Source organism: Oncorhynchus nerka, unplaced genomic scaffold (genome assembly GCF_034236695.1).
Source record: "Oncorhynchus nerka isolate Pitt River unplaced genomic scaffold, Oner_Uvic_2.0 unplaced_scaffold_121___fragment_2___debris, whole genome shotgun sequence".
Taxonomy (NCBI): Eukaryota; Metazoa; Chordata; class Actinopteri; order Salmoniformes; family Salmonidae; genus Oncorhynchus; species Oncorhynchus nerka.
This window is the reverse complement of record NW_027039966.1, coordinates 1-16,731: the sequence shown is the minus strand read 5'-3', so window position 1 is coordinate 16,731 and position 16,731 is coordinate 1. Positions and strand designations below refer to the sequence as shown.

The 16,731-nt window shown below is 43.7% G+C and overlaps 1 protein-coding gene across 1 annotated transcript; it reads right to left on the bottom strand.

Moving 5' to 3' along the window:
• Positions 1 to 1,107: 1,107 nt before the first annotated feature.
• LOC115126527 (serine/threonine/tyrosine-interacting-like protein 2) lies at positions 1,108 to 13,971 on the bottom strand. The gene is given in 7 exon segments (XM_065015601.1): positions 1,108 to 3,373; positions 3,376 to 3,972; positions 5,109 to 5,326; positions 5,970 to 6,201; positions 8,711 to 8,829; positions 11,713 to 11,879; positions 13,846 to 13,971. Coding segments are annotated over 6 exon segments (3,432 nt in total). The 5' UTR covers positions 11,826 to 11,879; positions 13,846 to 13,971; the 3' UTR covers positions 1,108 to 1,220.
• Between the last annotated feature and the right edge of the window lie 2,760 nt (positions 13,972 to 16,731).

Genomic DNA, 16,731 nt, shown 5'->3' with positions numbered 1-16,731 from the left:
ACAGCGCTTCAAAAACCTCAAACACGATTTTAAACACTTAGACCCGACTAACCACCAACCCTAACATAATCCTACAATTCGTTTTAGAACAGATATCGTCTGTTCTAGCTCAGTTCTGCATATACTTAAAAAAAACTTTTGCCCGTCTAGCATGTTCATCTAGTCACTAGCCTAACACTCACCTGGCATCAATTGAGACAATAACACCACTACAAATAAACCATGGCAGAGAGTAGTAATGACGTTTTTCTTTCGCAAAGTGGAATAGTAGCATTGACTATGTTATTTGCGCGCGTGTATGTCTTCTGGCTTGAACTGTGCGAGTGCATACAGTACATGCCCATACTTGTAGGGATAGACAGACAATAGGATATTGACTGCCTTGTCAAAGTGTGTCTTGCTGTAGTCTTCTATCCATAATATAACAAGTAGATAGTATGTATGGGGTAAAATATTGTGATAAAAAGCACCCAGTTCAGTAGAGATGAATATGTTGAGTTCCCCTTACAATGTTAAGTGCTATGCGATTTGATTATCACAATTCCTTTTATTCTGTCTTCTATTCTTCTACTCTGTCTCGTGTTTTCGTTAAAGATGTGATCAACTAGAATCCAGGTCAGTGTCCTTAGGCATGAGGAATGAGATAAAAAATAAAATAAACAACCAGATAATTGCTTTAACATTTATTGCAATTATAAATGCTTTGAAATGGATTGCGTTTGTGCTCCAAAAATTGTACAGCATAAATATTTTTTGTCTTGAACAGTAATCTAGTTTAGATTGTTTTGTAGGTTAGTTGTTGCATTTTACAATCAATGCAACAAACAGCAGACGTGTGTTACTCTACTTGCACTACACAAGCAATGCAGTTAGGCTGAGGAAATATTTAAATATTCATATTTTGCGTCCATTTGATTATAAAATTGACTATGAGAAATAAACTCGTTTGAGTTCAGAAAGCAAAGTGCACATTTTCCCTTTTCCATTATAATAAAGCTTAGATATTTGATTTAGATGAGCATTTACATGTCAGAATGATCTATAACAACTACCTATAGAATTATAAAGGTCACCCCACTTCTGAAAATAAAAAGACCACAAGCGATGTTCTAAGAAAGGTGGCTTGTGTAGCAAGTGTGCAATTTTTATTAGCTGAAGAAACATATTAACATTGGATTGAGTTTCTTTCAAAATAAAAGTGTGACACTGTCTTTGATTGGTTAAGAGCCACTGCTTCTGTAACCATTTGACTTGGATTCTTGTTGTGCCCTCCAAGCTGCAACGATGTCATCGTCCTGCATTTCTGCCTCAGCCCGAGCCCGAGACCTCTGCCTAAGCTCGCTGAGGAATCTGTCCACATCTTCTTCCTCTTCCTTTTCTTCCTTCCTTTCTATCCTCCCCTCCGTCTCCCCTCCACTCTCATATTGTGAGTGATGAGTAAACTTCCTCTTCGATGTATAACTCTCCTCTTCTTCCTCCTCTTCCTCAGTGGCTGTGTAGGATCTTCTAGTCCTGTAGCTGCTGGAATCTGCGCTGTTGGAAGAGAATTTGCCAAGTACACGTGACTCTGTTTCTGCCTGGAATCTGGAGCGATATCTGGATGCGACTTCATACTCCTCCTCTTCTTCTTCCTCCTCAGACGAGTCCCTCCGACCTCCGAAGTTATACACGGAGGCAGATGGCCCTGGATCAGTCTCGTCTTCTGCACTATAGGACGCTGGTTTCCTTGAAGGAGGCATGACATTGGTTAGCCAATCATCAACACTGGTGTTCTTTTCTTTCTCCAGAGCGGTGGAGAGATTTAGGCAGCCCGAAAGGCCATAGCTTCGCGTAGGTGCTTTCTTTTTCTCTGGTGCAGGTGGGAGAGACGTCTTTATCTTTCCCGTTAAATAGTCATCCTCCTTCTCTTCCTCCTCTTCGCCCTCGTCCTTGGGCTTCTTCTTCTTGTAGAGTGTGCTGCGCTTGTTATCTTCGACGATCTTCTTCACCTCGTAGCAGGCCATCTTGTTCCTCATCTCCGACTGCATCTGCTTGTCCATGGAGTCCAGCTTCTGTAGGTTGACCTGATCGGCAAAAAGGCTGTAGAGGGGCACGCTGGTGGTGGTGATCTTGCTCCTGCAGGAGCCCAGACCGGAGATGCTGGAGAGATTACTGGTAGAAGAAGCAGCACTTCTACCAGAGAGCACAGACTCGGCCCTGCCAGCACTGACACCGTGATGAGCCAGCGAGCTCGAATAGGACGCTCCACTCAGCATAGAAGCCTTGTCATCGTCCAAGCCACGTCTTGCTGGCCCTACCACACTAGATGTCCCACCGAAACTTAGCACCGATCCAGCCTGGGACGGGGGGAGGCTCATCTCACGCTCCTTCTGGATGAGGGTCTCGGACACCACATTGGCGATCCAGTTCTGAATGCTGGACAGGTCGACCATGGGCTCCCCACCAGGTCCCTGCATTGTGGGCACAGGGATCATGGGGACTTGGGGAATGCCCTGTGGAATTCCTGAGCCCATAGAGGCCTGAGATCTGGTGCTGCGGGCTTGGGATACAGAAGACCTGCCACTCAGCATGGACATGTTGTCATCATTGGCAACACGTCCGGCTTGTGAGCCGTCAGGCTGGGCGAAGAAGGCAGAGAGCGGCAGGGTGCTTCCGCTCATGGAGCTCTCCGTCTCCCAGCCACACATGGACTGACTCTCCTCCAGTGTCTTCCGCGTGCGCTCCAGGAGCTCCTCCCGCCTCTGTCTCCTCTTGGCTGTGGCCGAGTCCTCGCCACGGCTCATCTCCACAATGTCATCTTTTGTTGCCTTGTTGTCCTCTCCAAGCCGCTTCGCCTGTTTCATCTTCCAGGTCTGGTAGGCTGTCAGGTTGACGTCCTCCAGTGCCGGAGTGCGGGCCTCAGCATCGCCATCTCCCTGCTCCCCACTGCCCCATACACCCCCGGCTCTTTTCTCCCCATCCCTCCCTTCGTCATTCTTATTCCAGCCAAACTGGATCCTCTTCACCCTCCAGCGCTCCAGGGGAGTTAGGTTCTCCTTGTTCCTCTTGCAGAAGTTGTACATGGAGCTGGTGTCCGAGAGCACGCTCTCCACGTCATCCTTGATTGTCTGCTTCTTATTTTGTATCCCCTCCATCGCCGTGCTCTCACTGTTGTTGTCGTCGTCCTTCTTGCGGTAGCGCGCTGCCGCCTGCTCCTCAATCTCCTTCAGACGCTGCTTCCACAGGTCAGAGTAGCTGCTGCAACTGGCCGTGGACACTGACTCTGAGGGGTGCCGCGGGCGCCGCTTCAGGCGCTCTTTCATGGCCTGGACGTCCTCACTGGTCACGCTCTCCAGGTCTTCTGTTGCCCCAGGACCCCGCATGCCCCCAGGAGAGACTCCTCGTCCCCAGCCTCGCTCATCAGCTGTTGCTCCCACCACTCCTCGCTCTGGTACTTCTCGTTCCTCCTCTGCCACTCGCGGATCATGCTCATGCCATCTTCATCCCCATCCTCTGCATCCTCCCCACCGTCGCCAGCGTCATTTCCAGGCAGGGCCAGGCCCTCTGTCGTCTCTGCCCGTTCCAGGCCCATCCGCAGCCCTCCAAAAACACCGTCCCTGAGGGCGGTGGCTGCGGCAGACGAGGCCACGCTACTCATCACGCTTTGGCTGTCCTCCTCCTCCTCCATCATGATGGAGTGGGCCTTCACGCCCATCATGCTCTCTTCGTCGTCAAACAGGTGGGCGCGAGTGTGGGCGTCGATGACGGAGCATTGACTGAGGGTGTCGTCATCATCGTCATCACGCTCCTCTAGTAGCGTCTCGTTAAGCTGACGCAGCTGTTTTAGGAATCCCTCGTTGGGGTTGATGGGTCGCTTCTTTCTCAGAGTGGTTAGTGCTTCCATGATGGTCATGTGTTGGAAAATCATGAGGTAGGCAGCCACCAGCACAGCGGAGCGGCTCTCACCCATCATAGAGGACACCAGGACCTTACCTGCAGGAGAAGAAGACAAAAACACACTTCCCATTGGTTACACTTGACATAAGAAATAACTATTTTTCAGGGTTTATATGTAGTTAATTAAAGATACATTTGCAACGTAAGGGATAAGCAAATGACAATACTGATTTCATGAATCTGAAAGTATTAGGTACCAGTTTGATGATAACAGCTGTAGCTGTAGGAGGCTAATACATTTTATGTGCAGGTAGAGAGCCAGCGTGTGACGTCTGCTCCTCTGCAAAGACACTCTATAACCAGCAGAGGGCTGTATTCCCTTCCAGTTGTGACTGTATCACTCCTAAACACTGTACCCCCCCCCCCCAGTTATAAACTCTGACATTATAACCCATGATATGATAACCCCCAAGGTGCCAGGTTTGAAATGTGATACGTTGCCTACTCCCTCCCTGTAGAGGAAAGGACCGCGAGGCCCCGCAGACCCAAACCCATGACATGAATACTAGTTACTACTGCCTGACATTTAACCTAATTCTTAACAAATATGTGTTTATTTAACTCAAGCGGTCAGTGGATCTAATCTATCTGGGGTTTAATTAGAGTTGGGGCGGGGCAGGGGGGGGGGGGGGGGGTTGAAAAGCTTTAGAAGATGATTCACCCGCCTAAACAGAGTCCAGATATAGCTAGGCTATCCCTGTCCATTGGCTCTGAGTGACCTCCCTAAAATAAGACTGACGGCCACCCCTGGTTATGATGAGTAATTAGGAGTAGTCTATAGATTAGTCTAGAATCTAGATGGAACTCCAAGTAGTCTCTGGATTGGTCTAGATATGGAATTTCAAGCCTCATCATCACTGGGTCCAGTTAAGCCAAAGCAAACAATCCAGAGATTGGTTCTACTATGTCCAGGTCAGCCCAGACTCAAGGTCAATGGAAATGGGAGAAAAACATGAGATCACACAAGAAGACGTTCATATCGTAGCCATTAAATATCCTGGTAATAGCTCTCCCTCGCTGTCTGGTAGGATAGGTGGAAGTTTCACCATATTACTTTCATCAATCAAATCCAGGTAGATCTACAAATGTATAGGGTGTAGGGTCTGAGGTGGGTCCATTGAGAATTGGGCCTTGATCCACCAATAAGAACACACAAAAGAACACTGACTCACCCTTGTGTGTCAACAGGGCCTCATCCAGGAACTCAGCGCAGGTTCTGAAGTGAGGGGAGATGTCAGACTCTGCAAAGTCATCTACCTCGATACCCATGTAGCCGATGTTCATGCCAGCGTAGAAGGCCTCCCCTGTGTAGACCCCGGTACCGTGGGCAGCGTTCAGGATGTGGGTGATACCCATGCGCTTCAGACGAGCTTTATTGACAGCCACGGATCTGCAAAACAGAGGAAGGAACAAGCAACGCTGTTGTTGTTGTGGTCATAGAGTCACGGTTATGAAATGGCTGGTAAGAACATGGACAAGTTTACTGACCCGAAATAGACTGCAATGCACAGGCCTCTTTTCCAAAGTATTATAAACTGGGTGGTTCGAGGGATGAATGCTGACTGGCTGACAGCCGTGGTATATCAGACCATATAACACGGGTACGTCTCTAATTACGTTGATAACCAGTTTATAATAGCAATAAGGCACCTCTGGGATTTGTAGTATATAGCCAATATACCACGGCTAAGGGCTGTATCCAGGCACTCTGCGTTGTGTCGTGCATAAGAACAGCCCCTAACCATGGTATATTGACCATATACCACACCCACTCGGGCCTTGTTGCTTAATTATACCATAGGAGGTGAACAGCTATCTATCTGTCATTCTATTGACACTCAGTGAAGTTGTCTATGGTGAAAGTGAGGTGGGGGTAAATCTAGTTGGAATGATGTTCCATGAGCTATGCATATAACACTGTATTTTGAAGGGCGGAGCATGTGTGTGTGTGTGTGTGTGTGTGCTTGTGTGTGATGGGTGTATGGGGATATGTAATGCATACAGTAACTTCCACGGCACAGTGAGTGACTCACTTCTCAGCGATGAATATGTTGTTCCACACCTCGTCCACGGGGTTGTTGGGGGCCTCCAGGCGGTCCTGTACCATGGCCCGCTGGATGTCCATCACACAGGGGGTGTTATAGGGGCTGCGGTCATCGATCATGTCTTTCACCCGGTTGTACAGGTCCTCCACCATCAGCTGTTCCGCTGTCTCCAACATGCTGTCTGGGGTACTCTCTGCCCTGATACCCCGTTGTGGGAGCTCTGAGGAAAGGAAAGAGCAGACTATTCAGATACACACACACACACACACACACACACACACACACCCTACTGCCTAATCCACAATATTACATAATTCATTGCATCTAAACGTGTAAGTAGGCTACAGACAGTGGCTAGATTGAAGGAAATAACTTTGTGCTGCAAAACTCCCCACCCTCTGTGTCAGTCTTTACAAACCATACCAGGAGTATGTCACATTTGCAGACAGCATCCGTTAAGGATAGACAGCTGCTGCAGGGACACACTGTTAGAAAGCAAAGTAACCTATTCAAAGTTAGTTAGGAGCATAATTGTGGTGTGTTGGCGAACGCATTACCCCAATCAGACAGTCTAGCTATGGATAATGGCTTGGACGTCTCTAGCTGGATATTGCCATAATGAACACATTGTATTCTCAGGTAAGAGATAGAGGTGATTACTCTAACGCTACAGTATAATCAAATCAAACTTTATTTGTCACATGCGCCAAATACAACAAGTGTAGACTTTACCATGAAATGCTTACTTACAAGCCCTTAAAACCTCATAAGGATCCGCCCCTTTAAAAAAAATTTTTTTTGTCTAAAATGACATACCCAAATCTAAATGCCTGTAGCTGAGGCCCTGAAGCAAGGATAGGGCTATTCTTGATATCATTTGAAGGGAAACACTTTGAAGTTTGTGGAAATGTGAAAGGAATGTAGGAGAATATAACACATTAGATCTGGTAATGCACAGGTTCCATTTACATTTTGGCCACTAGATGACAGCAGTGTATGTGCAAAGTTTTAGACTGATCCAAAGAACCATTGAATTTCTGTTCAAAATGTTGAATGAAAACTGCCCAAATGTGCCTAATTTGTTTATTAATAACTTTTCAAGTTCAAAACTGTGCACTCTCCTCAAACAATAGCATGGTATTATTTCACTGTAATTGCTACTGTAAATTGGACAGTGCAGTTAGATTAACAAGAATTTAAGATTTCTGCCAATATCAGATATGTCTATGTCCTGAGAAACATTCTCGTTACTTACAACCTCATGCTAATCGCATTAGCCTACGTTAGCTCAAACGTCCCGTGTGGGACCCACTGATCCAAAAGTGCAGTTCAAGAAGAGTTAAGAAAATATTTACCAAATAAACTAAAGTAAAAATGTTTTTTTAAAGTAACAGTAAAATAACAATAACGAGGCTATATACAGGGGGTACCGAGTCAGTGAGTGGGGTACAGGTTAGTTGATGTAATTTGTACATGTAGGTAGGGGTGAAGTGACTATGCATAGATAATAAACAGCGAGTAGCAGCAGTGTAAAAAACAAATGGAGGGTGGGGGGTGTCAATGTAAATAGTCCGGTGGCCATTTGATTAATTGTTCAGCAGTTTTATGGCTTGGGGGTAGAAGCTATTAAGACTTGGTGCTCCGGTACCACTTGCCGTGCAGAAAGTCTATGACTTGGGTGACTGGAGTCTCTGACAATTGTATTGGCTTTCCTCTGACACCGCCTATTATATAGGTCCTGGATAATAGAGCATTGCAGTGCATGCTGTATGTATACAAGGTCTCTCTGGGATTGATTATTTAACTGCTTTTTAAGCAAAATACAATTAACCCTTGTATGTAATATCTTTGTCAGGCCGAAGAGAAGTAGCTTTGTCCGAGACATTGTGTAACCAACCGAATGGCCATTCGGGGACAAACCACAGCTTTATCTCTATGGGACAAATACAATATGTATATGGAGACAGGCACACGCAATGTGCTTGGCACCAGTACAGTATTTTTTTAGCTAGGCAAGTCAGTTAAGAGCAAATTCTTATTTACAATGACAGCCTACCAGGGAACAGTGTGTTATTTTGACCTTGTCAGCTCTGGGATTTGATCCAGCAACCTTTTGTTTACTGGCCCAACACTCTAACCACTAGGCTACCTGGCCCAACACTCTAACCACTAGGCTACCTGGCCCAACACTCTAACCACTAGGCTACCTGCTGCCCCAAGCTGCTCTGTATAAGGTGAACCTGCAAACAGGACTAGTGGTGGCTGTTTTTCCCCGGCTTTCTTTGTGGTTCCACCCTTCAACTTTCTTTAACCTTTCGAGAGCTTGGGACTATAAGGTTCTATCTGTATTTTAGTCAACATGTAGTTATTGACAGCCTTGTTCTGTTCAATGTTCTCTACCTATACAGTAGTCTAAATACCTCAGTTTATGTTAAGTTCAAAAGAATACAAGATAAAAGTAGTTCAAACTACTCATTCAAACCAATGAGGGTTCAGAACTTCAAAGCCAATTATCTCAGAATCATCTTTTTCTAGATAGAACCTTATAGTCCCCAGCGTTCACTTTGTCGACAGCCATGCTTCTCTAGGTGAACAGCATTTATAACATTGTATTCTGCCAAAAAAGCTTTCATTTAGATGTTTTAAATCATAATGTTCAGATCCACTCACCAAGACAAAAAAACAGCATGTGAGTTATGGGTGGTTGGTGGAATGAATCTGTGTCTCACCCTCGTTGATGATTTGTTTGGCAGCTATAGCTGAGGACAGGTGAATGGGCTCCATATAGATGCTCTCGGCATCCGACCCTGATATCATGGAGAATCTGGACTCAGAGATCACGGAGAAACTGCAAAAGTATAGAGACATAGTCATAACCATATAAATATAATTACTAAGCAGACCGGGGGGGGGGGGCAAATATATGTAATGTCAAATACTGGAGGTGTGATTGATTTAGCCTGACATGCAGGGTGAGCGGAGTTGGCACTTTTGGGACATTTAAACAGCTTTGAAAATTCCAGAAAATTATGTCATGGCTTTAGAAGCTTCTGATAGGCTAACTGACATCATTTGAGTCATTGGGAGGTGTACCTGTGGATATATTTCAAGGCCTACCTTCAAACTCAGTTCCTCTTCACTTGACATCATGGGAAAATCAAAAGGCATCAGCCAAGACCTCAGAAAAAAATTGTAGGCCTCCACATGTCTCGTTCACCCTTGAGAGCAATTTCCAAATGCCTGAAGGTACCACATTCATCTGTACAAACAATAGTACGCAAGTATAAACACCATTGGACCACACAGCCGCCATACCGCTCAGGAAGGAGACGCGTTCTGTCTCCTAGAGATGAACGTACGCGAAAAGTGCAAATCAATCCCAGAACAACAGGACCTTGTGAAGATGCTGGAGGAAACAGGTACATAAATATCTATATCTACAGTAAAACGAGTCCTATATCGACATAAGGCCGCTCAGCAAGGAAGAAACCACCTGCCAAAACCATCATAAAAAAGCCAGACTACGGTTTGCAACTGCACAAAGATCGTACTTTTTGGAGAAATGTCCTCTGGTCTGATGAAACAAAAATAGAACTGTTTGGCCATTTGCAAGCCGAAGAATACCATCCCAACCGTGAAGCATGGAGGGCCTGGCGCACTTCACAAAATAGATGGCATCATGAAGGAGGAAATTTCTGTGGATATATATATATATATATATATATATAATTTTATTTTCATTTTACCCCTTTTTCTCCCCAATTTCATGGTATCCAATTGTTGTAGTAGCTACTATCTTGTCTCATCGCTACAACTCCCATACGGGCTCGGGAGAGACGAAGGTTGAAAGTCATGCGTCCTCCGATACACAACCCAACCAGCCGTACTGCTTCTTAACACAGAGCGCATCCAACCCCTGAAGCCAGCCGCACCAATGTGTCGGAGGGTACACCGTGCACCTGGCAACCTTGGTTAGCGCGTACTGCGCCCGGCCCGCCACAGGAGTCGCTGGTGCGCGATGAGACAAGGACATCCCTACCGACCAAGCCCTCCCTAACCCGGGCGACGCTAGGCCAATTGTGCGTCGCCCCACGGACCTCCCGGTCGCGGCCGGTTACGACAGAGCCTGGGCGCGAACCCAGGGACTCTGATGGCACAGCTGGCGCTGCAGTACAGCACCCTTAACCACTACACCACCCAGGAGGCCCATCTGTGGATATATTGAACATCTCTATTGAACAACATCTCAAGACATCAGTCAGGAAGTTAAAGCTTGGTCACAAATGGGTCTTCCTGTAAGGGGCGCGTGACTGGCTGCAGGGAAGTCAGGCGCAGGAGAGCAGAACTGGGTAATAACCGGAGCAGTTTAATAAGCAAAACCAACGGTACCCAGAACAACAAAATATGGGTACAAAATATCCCGTCGCGAACCAGTCACAAGTGCACAAGCACTATACATCAAACAATTTCACACACAGACATGGGGGAACCAGGTGTGTGGGAAAACAAGACAAAACAAATGGAAAATGAAAGGTGGATTGGCGATGGCTAGAAGACCGGTGACGTCGACCGCCGAATGCCGCCCGAACAAGGAGAGGAACCGACTTTGGCGGAAGTCGTGACACTTCCAAATGGACAATGACCCCAAGCATACTTTCAAAATTGTGGCAAAATGGCTTAAGGACAACAAAGTCAAGGTATTGGAGTAGCCATCACAAAGCCCTGACCTCAATCCTATAGAAAATGTGTGGGCAGAACTGAAAAGGCGTGTGCGAGCAAGGAGGCCTACAAACCTGACTCCGTTACACCAGCTCTGTCAGGAGGAATGGGCCAAAATTCACCCAACTTATTGTGGGACGCTTGTGGAAGGCTACCCAAAATGTTTGACCCAAGTTAAACAATTTAAAGGCAATGCTACCAAATACTAATTGAGTGTATGTAAACTTCTGACCCACTGGTCATTCTCTACTATTTTTCTGACATTTCACATTCTTTAAATAAAGTGGTGATCCTAACTGACCTAAATCAGGGAATTTTACTAGGATTAAATGTCAGGAATTGTGGAAAACTTAAATGTTTTTGGTTAAGGTGTATGTAAACTTCCGACTTCAACTGTATGTATTTGATCCAGGTCTAGTGTGCATCATAGTGTGTGACAGTAGTAATCAGTTCTTGTGAGCACTTCTGATGAAAGACGTTCTATATGCTATAAAATTGACATGGCTATACTCTCTACAAATTGACCAAATTGTGCTTGGAAGCTGAATTGAAGTTGGACAATACATTTATTTAACACACTATTAGAGCCCTTGTCACGCCCTGACCTTAGAGATCCTTTTTATGTCTCTATTTTGGTTTGGTCAGGGCGTGAGTTGGAGTGGGCATTCTATGTTTTGTGTTTCTATGATTTTCTATTTCTATGTTTTGGCCGGGTTTGGTTCTCAATCAGGGACAGCTGTCTATCTTTGTCTCTGATTGGGAACCATACTTAGGTACCCTTTTTCCCACCTGTGTTTGTGGGAAGTTAACTTTGTTTGATGGCACATAGCCTGAAGCTTCACAGTTTGTTTTGTATTGTTTATTGTTTTGTTGGCGTCATTTCGAATAAAAGAGAAAATGTACGATCACCACGCTGCACCTTGGTCCAGTTCCTTCAACAGCCGTGACAGCCCTGGGTGGGTCATTTCCCATTACAGAACTACAAGAACAGTGGGTCTCCACGTATGCTTACCTGCTGGGGGAGGGACAGCGGAGATAGTGGGACTGAATAGATTTGACCTTAGTCGCCTCCTTTTCTCTCTCTCCATCAGGCACCGTCTGATCGCCCTCGCTCTGTGACGCCATGGCAACGCAATCCTTCCTTTCTTGTCTTCAAGGATGTGGGAAACAGAAATTCCTCTGATTCACATTGATGAAACAAGCTCAGATTACAATTCAAGGAATGTACTAATGGACAAAACACAAACTATTGCAGACACAAATACACACAGAATATGGTTGATAGTTACTGTGTTTTCACTGGATTCCCAAACACAATTATGTGTGTTATGAAAGCAGACATTACTCTTTCAAAACAAATCTAGTTCTTGATCATGGAAAGATGTTCCAGGAAACCTGAATGTCTCTGTCATTCTTATAACATTAAGGAAACCTGAATGTCTCTGTCATTACCATAACATTAAGGAAACCTGAATGTCTCTGTCATTACCATAACATTAAAACCTGATTGTCTCTGTCATTACCATAACATTAAAACCTGATTGTCTCTGTCATTACCATAACATTAAAACCTGATTGTCTCTGTCATTACCATAACATTAAAACCTGATTGTCTCTGTCATTACCATAACATTAAGGAAACCTGAATGTCTCTGTCATTACCATAACATTAAGGAAACCTGAATGTCTCTGTCATTACCATAACATTAAAACCTGATTGTCTCTGTCATTACCATAACATTAAAACCTGATTGTCTCTGTCATTACCATAACATTAAAACCTGATTGTCTCTGTCATTACCATAACATTAAAACCTGATTGTCTCTGTCATTACCATAACATGAAGGAAACCTGAATGTCTCTGTCATTACCATAACATTAAGGAAACCTGAATGTCTCTGTCATTACCATAACATTAAAACCTGATTGTCTCTGTCATTACCATAACATTAAAACCTGATTGTCTCTGTCATTACCATAACATTAAAACCTGATTGTCTCTGTCATTACCATAACATTAAAACCTGATTGTCTCTGTCATTACCATAACATTAAGGAAACCTGAATGTCTCTGTCATTACCATAACATTAAGGAAACCTGAATGTCTCTGTCATTACCATAACATTAAGGAAACCTGAATGTCTCTGTCATTACCATAACATTAAAACCTGAATGTCTCTGTCATTACCATAACATTAAAACCTGATTGTCTCTGTCATTACCATAACATTAAGGAAACCTGAATGTCTCTGTCATTACCATAACATTAAAACCTGATTGTCTCTGTCATTACCATAACATTAAAACCTGAATGTCTCTGTCATTACCATAACATTAAAACCTGATTGTCTCTGTCATTACCATAACATTAAAACCTGAATGTCTCTGTCATTACCATAACATTAAAACCTGATTGTCTCTGTCATTACCATAACATTAAAACCTGATTGTCTCTGTCATTACCATAACATTAAGGAAACCTGATTGTCTCTGTCATTACCATAACATTAAAACCTGATTGTCTCTGTCATTACCATAACATTAAAACCTGATTGTCTCTGTCATTACCATAACATTAAAACCTGATTGTCTCTGTCATTACCATAACATTAAGGAAACCTGAATGTCTCTGTCATTACCATAACATTAAGTGCTAACCTTGCCTCATAAGAAGTGCATCATTCTAACATATTGCTATTTCTTCACAGCCACATAAACATCTAAGACACACAGCCTCCATTTGTGGATCATGACAGACTAGAGAGACGAAAAGGGCTGTATCAACTGTTCATCACATAAACCCAATAAATATGATGAGGTATGTATGCTTCATCACTCTTAACCCTACTGATAGTCAACAGGCAGTCACTTACTGTCACAACTGAAAAACTGCAATCATCTGAGATTATACTGAAAGCATGAATGTGTGTATGTGTATGTGTTTTGTGTGTGTGTGTGTGTGTGTATGTCAGCCTGAGTATTTATTTTTAGCAACAAGGACAGCTGCATAGAGCCTTCAGGCCCAGTGGTGTGACAGAGCAGTGAAAAGAGGGTGAAGATACCACAGTTATGTCCCGTAACCACCCCTCCCCCCACAAAGGTGAACCTAACCTCAACCCCTAACCTCAGACGTTGTCTCTTACCTGAGCTGGTTTTAGCTGTGGTCCGCCTTTCACTGTCGGGACGTTGGGACTGTGGGATTGTAGGGGGCCGAGAGAGAGACCTAAACCAAACTTATAAGAGAGTCCCCAACCCTATCTGCCGCCCCCTCCCCCACCCTTACCCCTTTGTGGACACTCCTCCTGACACCTTACACCCCTGTGACATCACCACAGCTTCTCTCAGAGGAACGTTATTAACCCTGGGGTCCAGCCAAGTCCAGATACAAAGGTGCAGCAATTGGTCAAACACACACAAATATCTGTTTATTTAGATGGACAATGGATGCACGTCTGATTCGTCTTATAAATCTGTTATTATTTGTGTGTGTGTGTGTGTGTGTATGTGTGTGTGTTTGATTGTCATTCTATTTAGGGGGTCTGCAGTCTGTGTTATCTCCAGCTGACAATGTGTCTGGCTCTAAATATATATATATATATAGAGAGAATGCAGGCTAGTCACTGGGTCGGGCTCTTACACCTACCTAAGGACACACAGAGACACACACTGAGACACACACACACTGAGACACACAAGGACATGCACACACACACACACACAGAGAGAGATACACACAGAAACACACACACAGAGACACTAACACACACCAAGACACACACACATACGGTACCAGTCAAAGGTTTGGACACACCTACTCATTCAAGGGTTTTTCTTTATTTTTGCTAATTTCTACATTGTAGAATGATAGTGAAGACATCAAAACTATGAAAGAACACATGTCGTATCCAAAAAAAGTGTTAAACGAATCAAAATATATTCTATATTTGAGATTCTTCAAAGTAGCCACCCTTTGCCTTGACAGCTTTGCACATTCTTGGCATTCTCTCAACCAGCTTCACCTGGAATGATTTTCCAACAGTCTTAAAAAAAAATGTTATATACTTTGTTTTTATTGTAGGAACACAACAGAAGTACAAATAAAGTAAAACAAAAGAACAACAAAAAAGATCTGTCAGTTACAGTGCACGTCATACCTTCATCATATTAGTTACATTGACATCTTTGAATGTTTTGACCTTTTTCAAGTACGAAACGCATTTTCCCAGTATTCCTGACCTCTCTCCTCTTGTGTTCAAAGGTCATATGCTCCATGCGGTGTCTTTCTTTTACAATGTCTATCCATTGTGTCACTGTGGGAGGGTCTTTTTGTAGCCATTTCCTAGTGATAGGCTTTTTACTGGCTGCCAGTAGGACCTTCAAGAGGTACTTTTCTCTATTGTGTAAGTTATCAGGTATTTCACCCAAGTACAAAGAAATTAATGTTTGTTCTATGTCAAATCCCATTATTTTTTCCAATGATAGATCTTATTTCTCCCCAGTAGGTTTCGATTGTGGGGCAAGTCCAAAAGATATGAGAGTGATCCACCCTCGATAGGCCGCATTCTCTCCAACAAGGATGTAGGGAACCAGTCTGTTTTGATTTCAGTTTAGGTGTTATGAAGAAACGTATAACATTCTTCCAACAGAATTCTCTCCATGACCTTGAGTTGGTGGAGCTTTGTTGAGTCTCTAATATGTTCAACCATGTTTCATCAGTTATTTCAATGTTAAGTTCCTCCTCCCATTTCTTTTTATTATAGTTTTTAGAATGTTTCTTTGAGGATTGAATACCAAAGTAGAGATTTGAGAGTTTTTTGTTACTCCCCAAGTTGTATGCGTTAGTGAATACTTGGATTAATTTTGGAAGTGCTCGAGGGTCATTCACTTTCATCTCCCTTGAGAAATAGTGTCGAACTTGTAGGTATCTGTAAAAAATCTTGTTTATCCGAGCCATGTTTTTTACTTAGGTCCCCATTCCTTGTAATTGTAATGGATGATGTGATGCCTTTCTGCGTCCATTGTTGAAATCTGCTGTCCTGAGTTGCAGGGATGAAGCTGGGGTCGTATGCAGGCCAACTCAGCAGTTTGATCTCTCTGTCTAAATTATTTTGCTTAACTCCCCTAAACCATGTCTTCAGAGAGAAATTAATCCACTGATTGTGTCTATTGTATATTTTTATTACCATGTCCTTATTTCCCCAAACTGACTGTATGAGTATCTCTGTCAAAGTAGTCTCCATGTCCTTATTTCCCCAAACTGACTGTATGAGTATCTCTGGCAAAGTAGTCTCGATGTCTTTCCATTTGGATTCGTATTCTGAATTGCACCAACACACCAGAGGTGTAATAATCTTTTAGGTTTGGTAAGGCCATACCCTCACAGTTGTTTGGTAATTGTAAGGTTGTATATCTAGTTCTTGGTCTCTTCCTGTTCCAGATAAACCTTGATATCCGTTTATACCTAAACTGTTTAGGCGGGATTTCTATGGGCAGTGATTGGAACAAATACAGTAACCTCGGCAGGATGTTCATTTTGATTGTTTCAATTCTACTACTAAAATCTAAAAGAACTGAATCCACCTGTCTAGGTCATCATATATTTTCTTGTTGATGTGATTGTAATTCATGTCAAAGTTTGGGTGTATCTTTTGGTAGATCTACTCCAAGATATTTAATGGATGAAGAGGTCCAGTGGAAGTTATACCTGCTCTTCCTCTGGGGTATAATTATATACTAGGGCTTGGGTCTTGTGTACGTTAAGCACATACCCTGAATATGTTCCAAATGTTTAAAAAACATCCATCAATCCAGGTACACTTGAGCCTGGGTCTTTAAGGAATAACAGAACGTCATCAGCATACATGCATATTTCATGTTCACTGCCTCTTATTGTTACTCCCTCTAAAGTTGGGTCCTGTCTTATTGCCTGTGCTAATGGTTCGAGGTACAAGGAGAAGAGCGTGGGTGAAAGATTACAGCCTTTTCTTGCCCCTCGCTCTAATTTTATTGTTCGTGACAAATGTCCATTT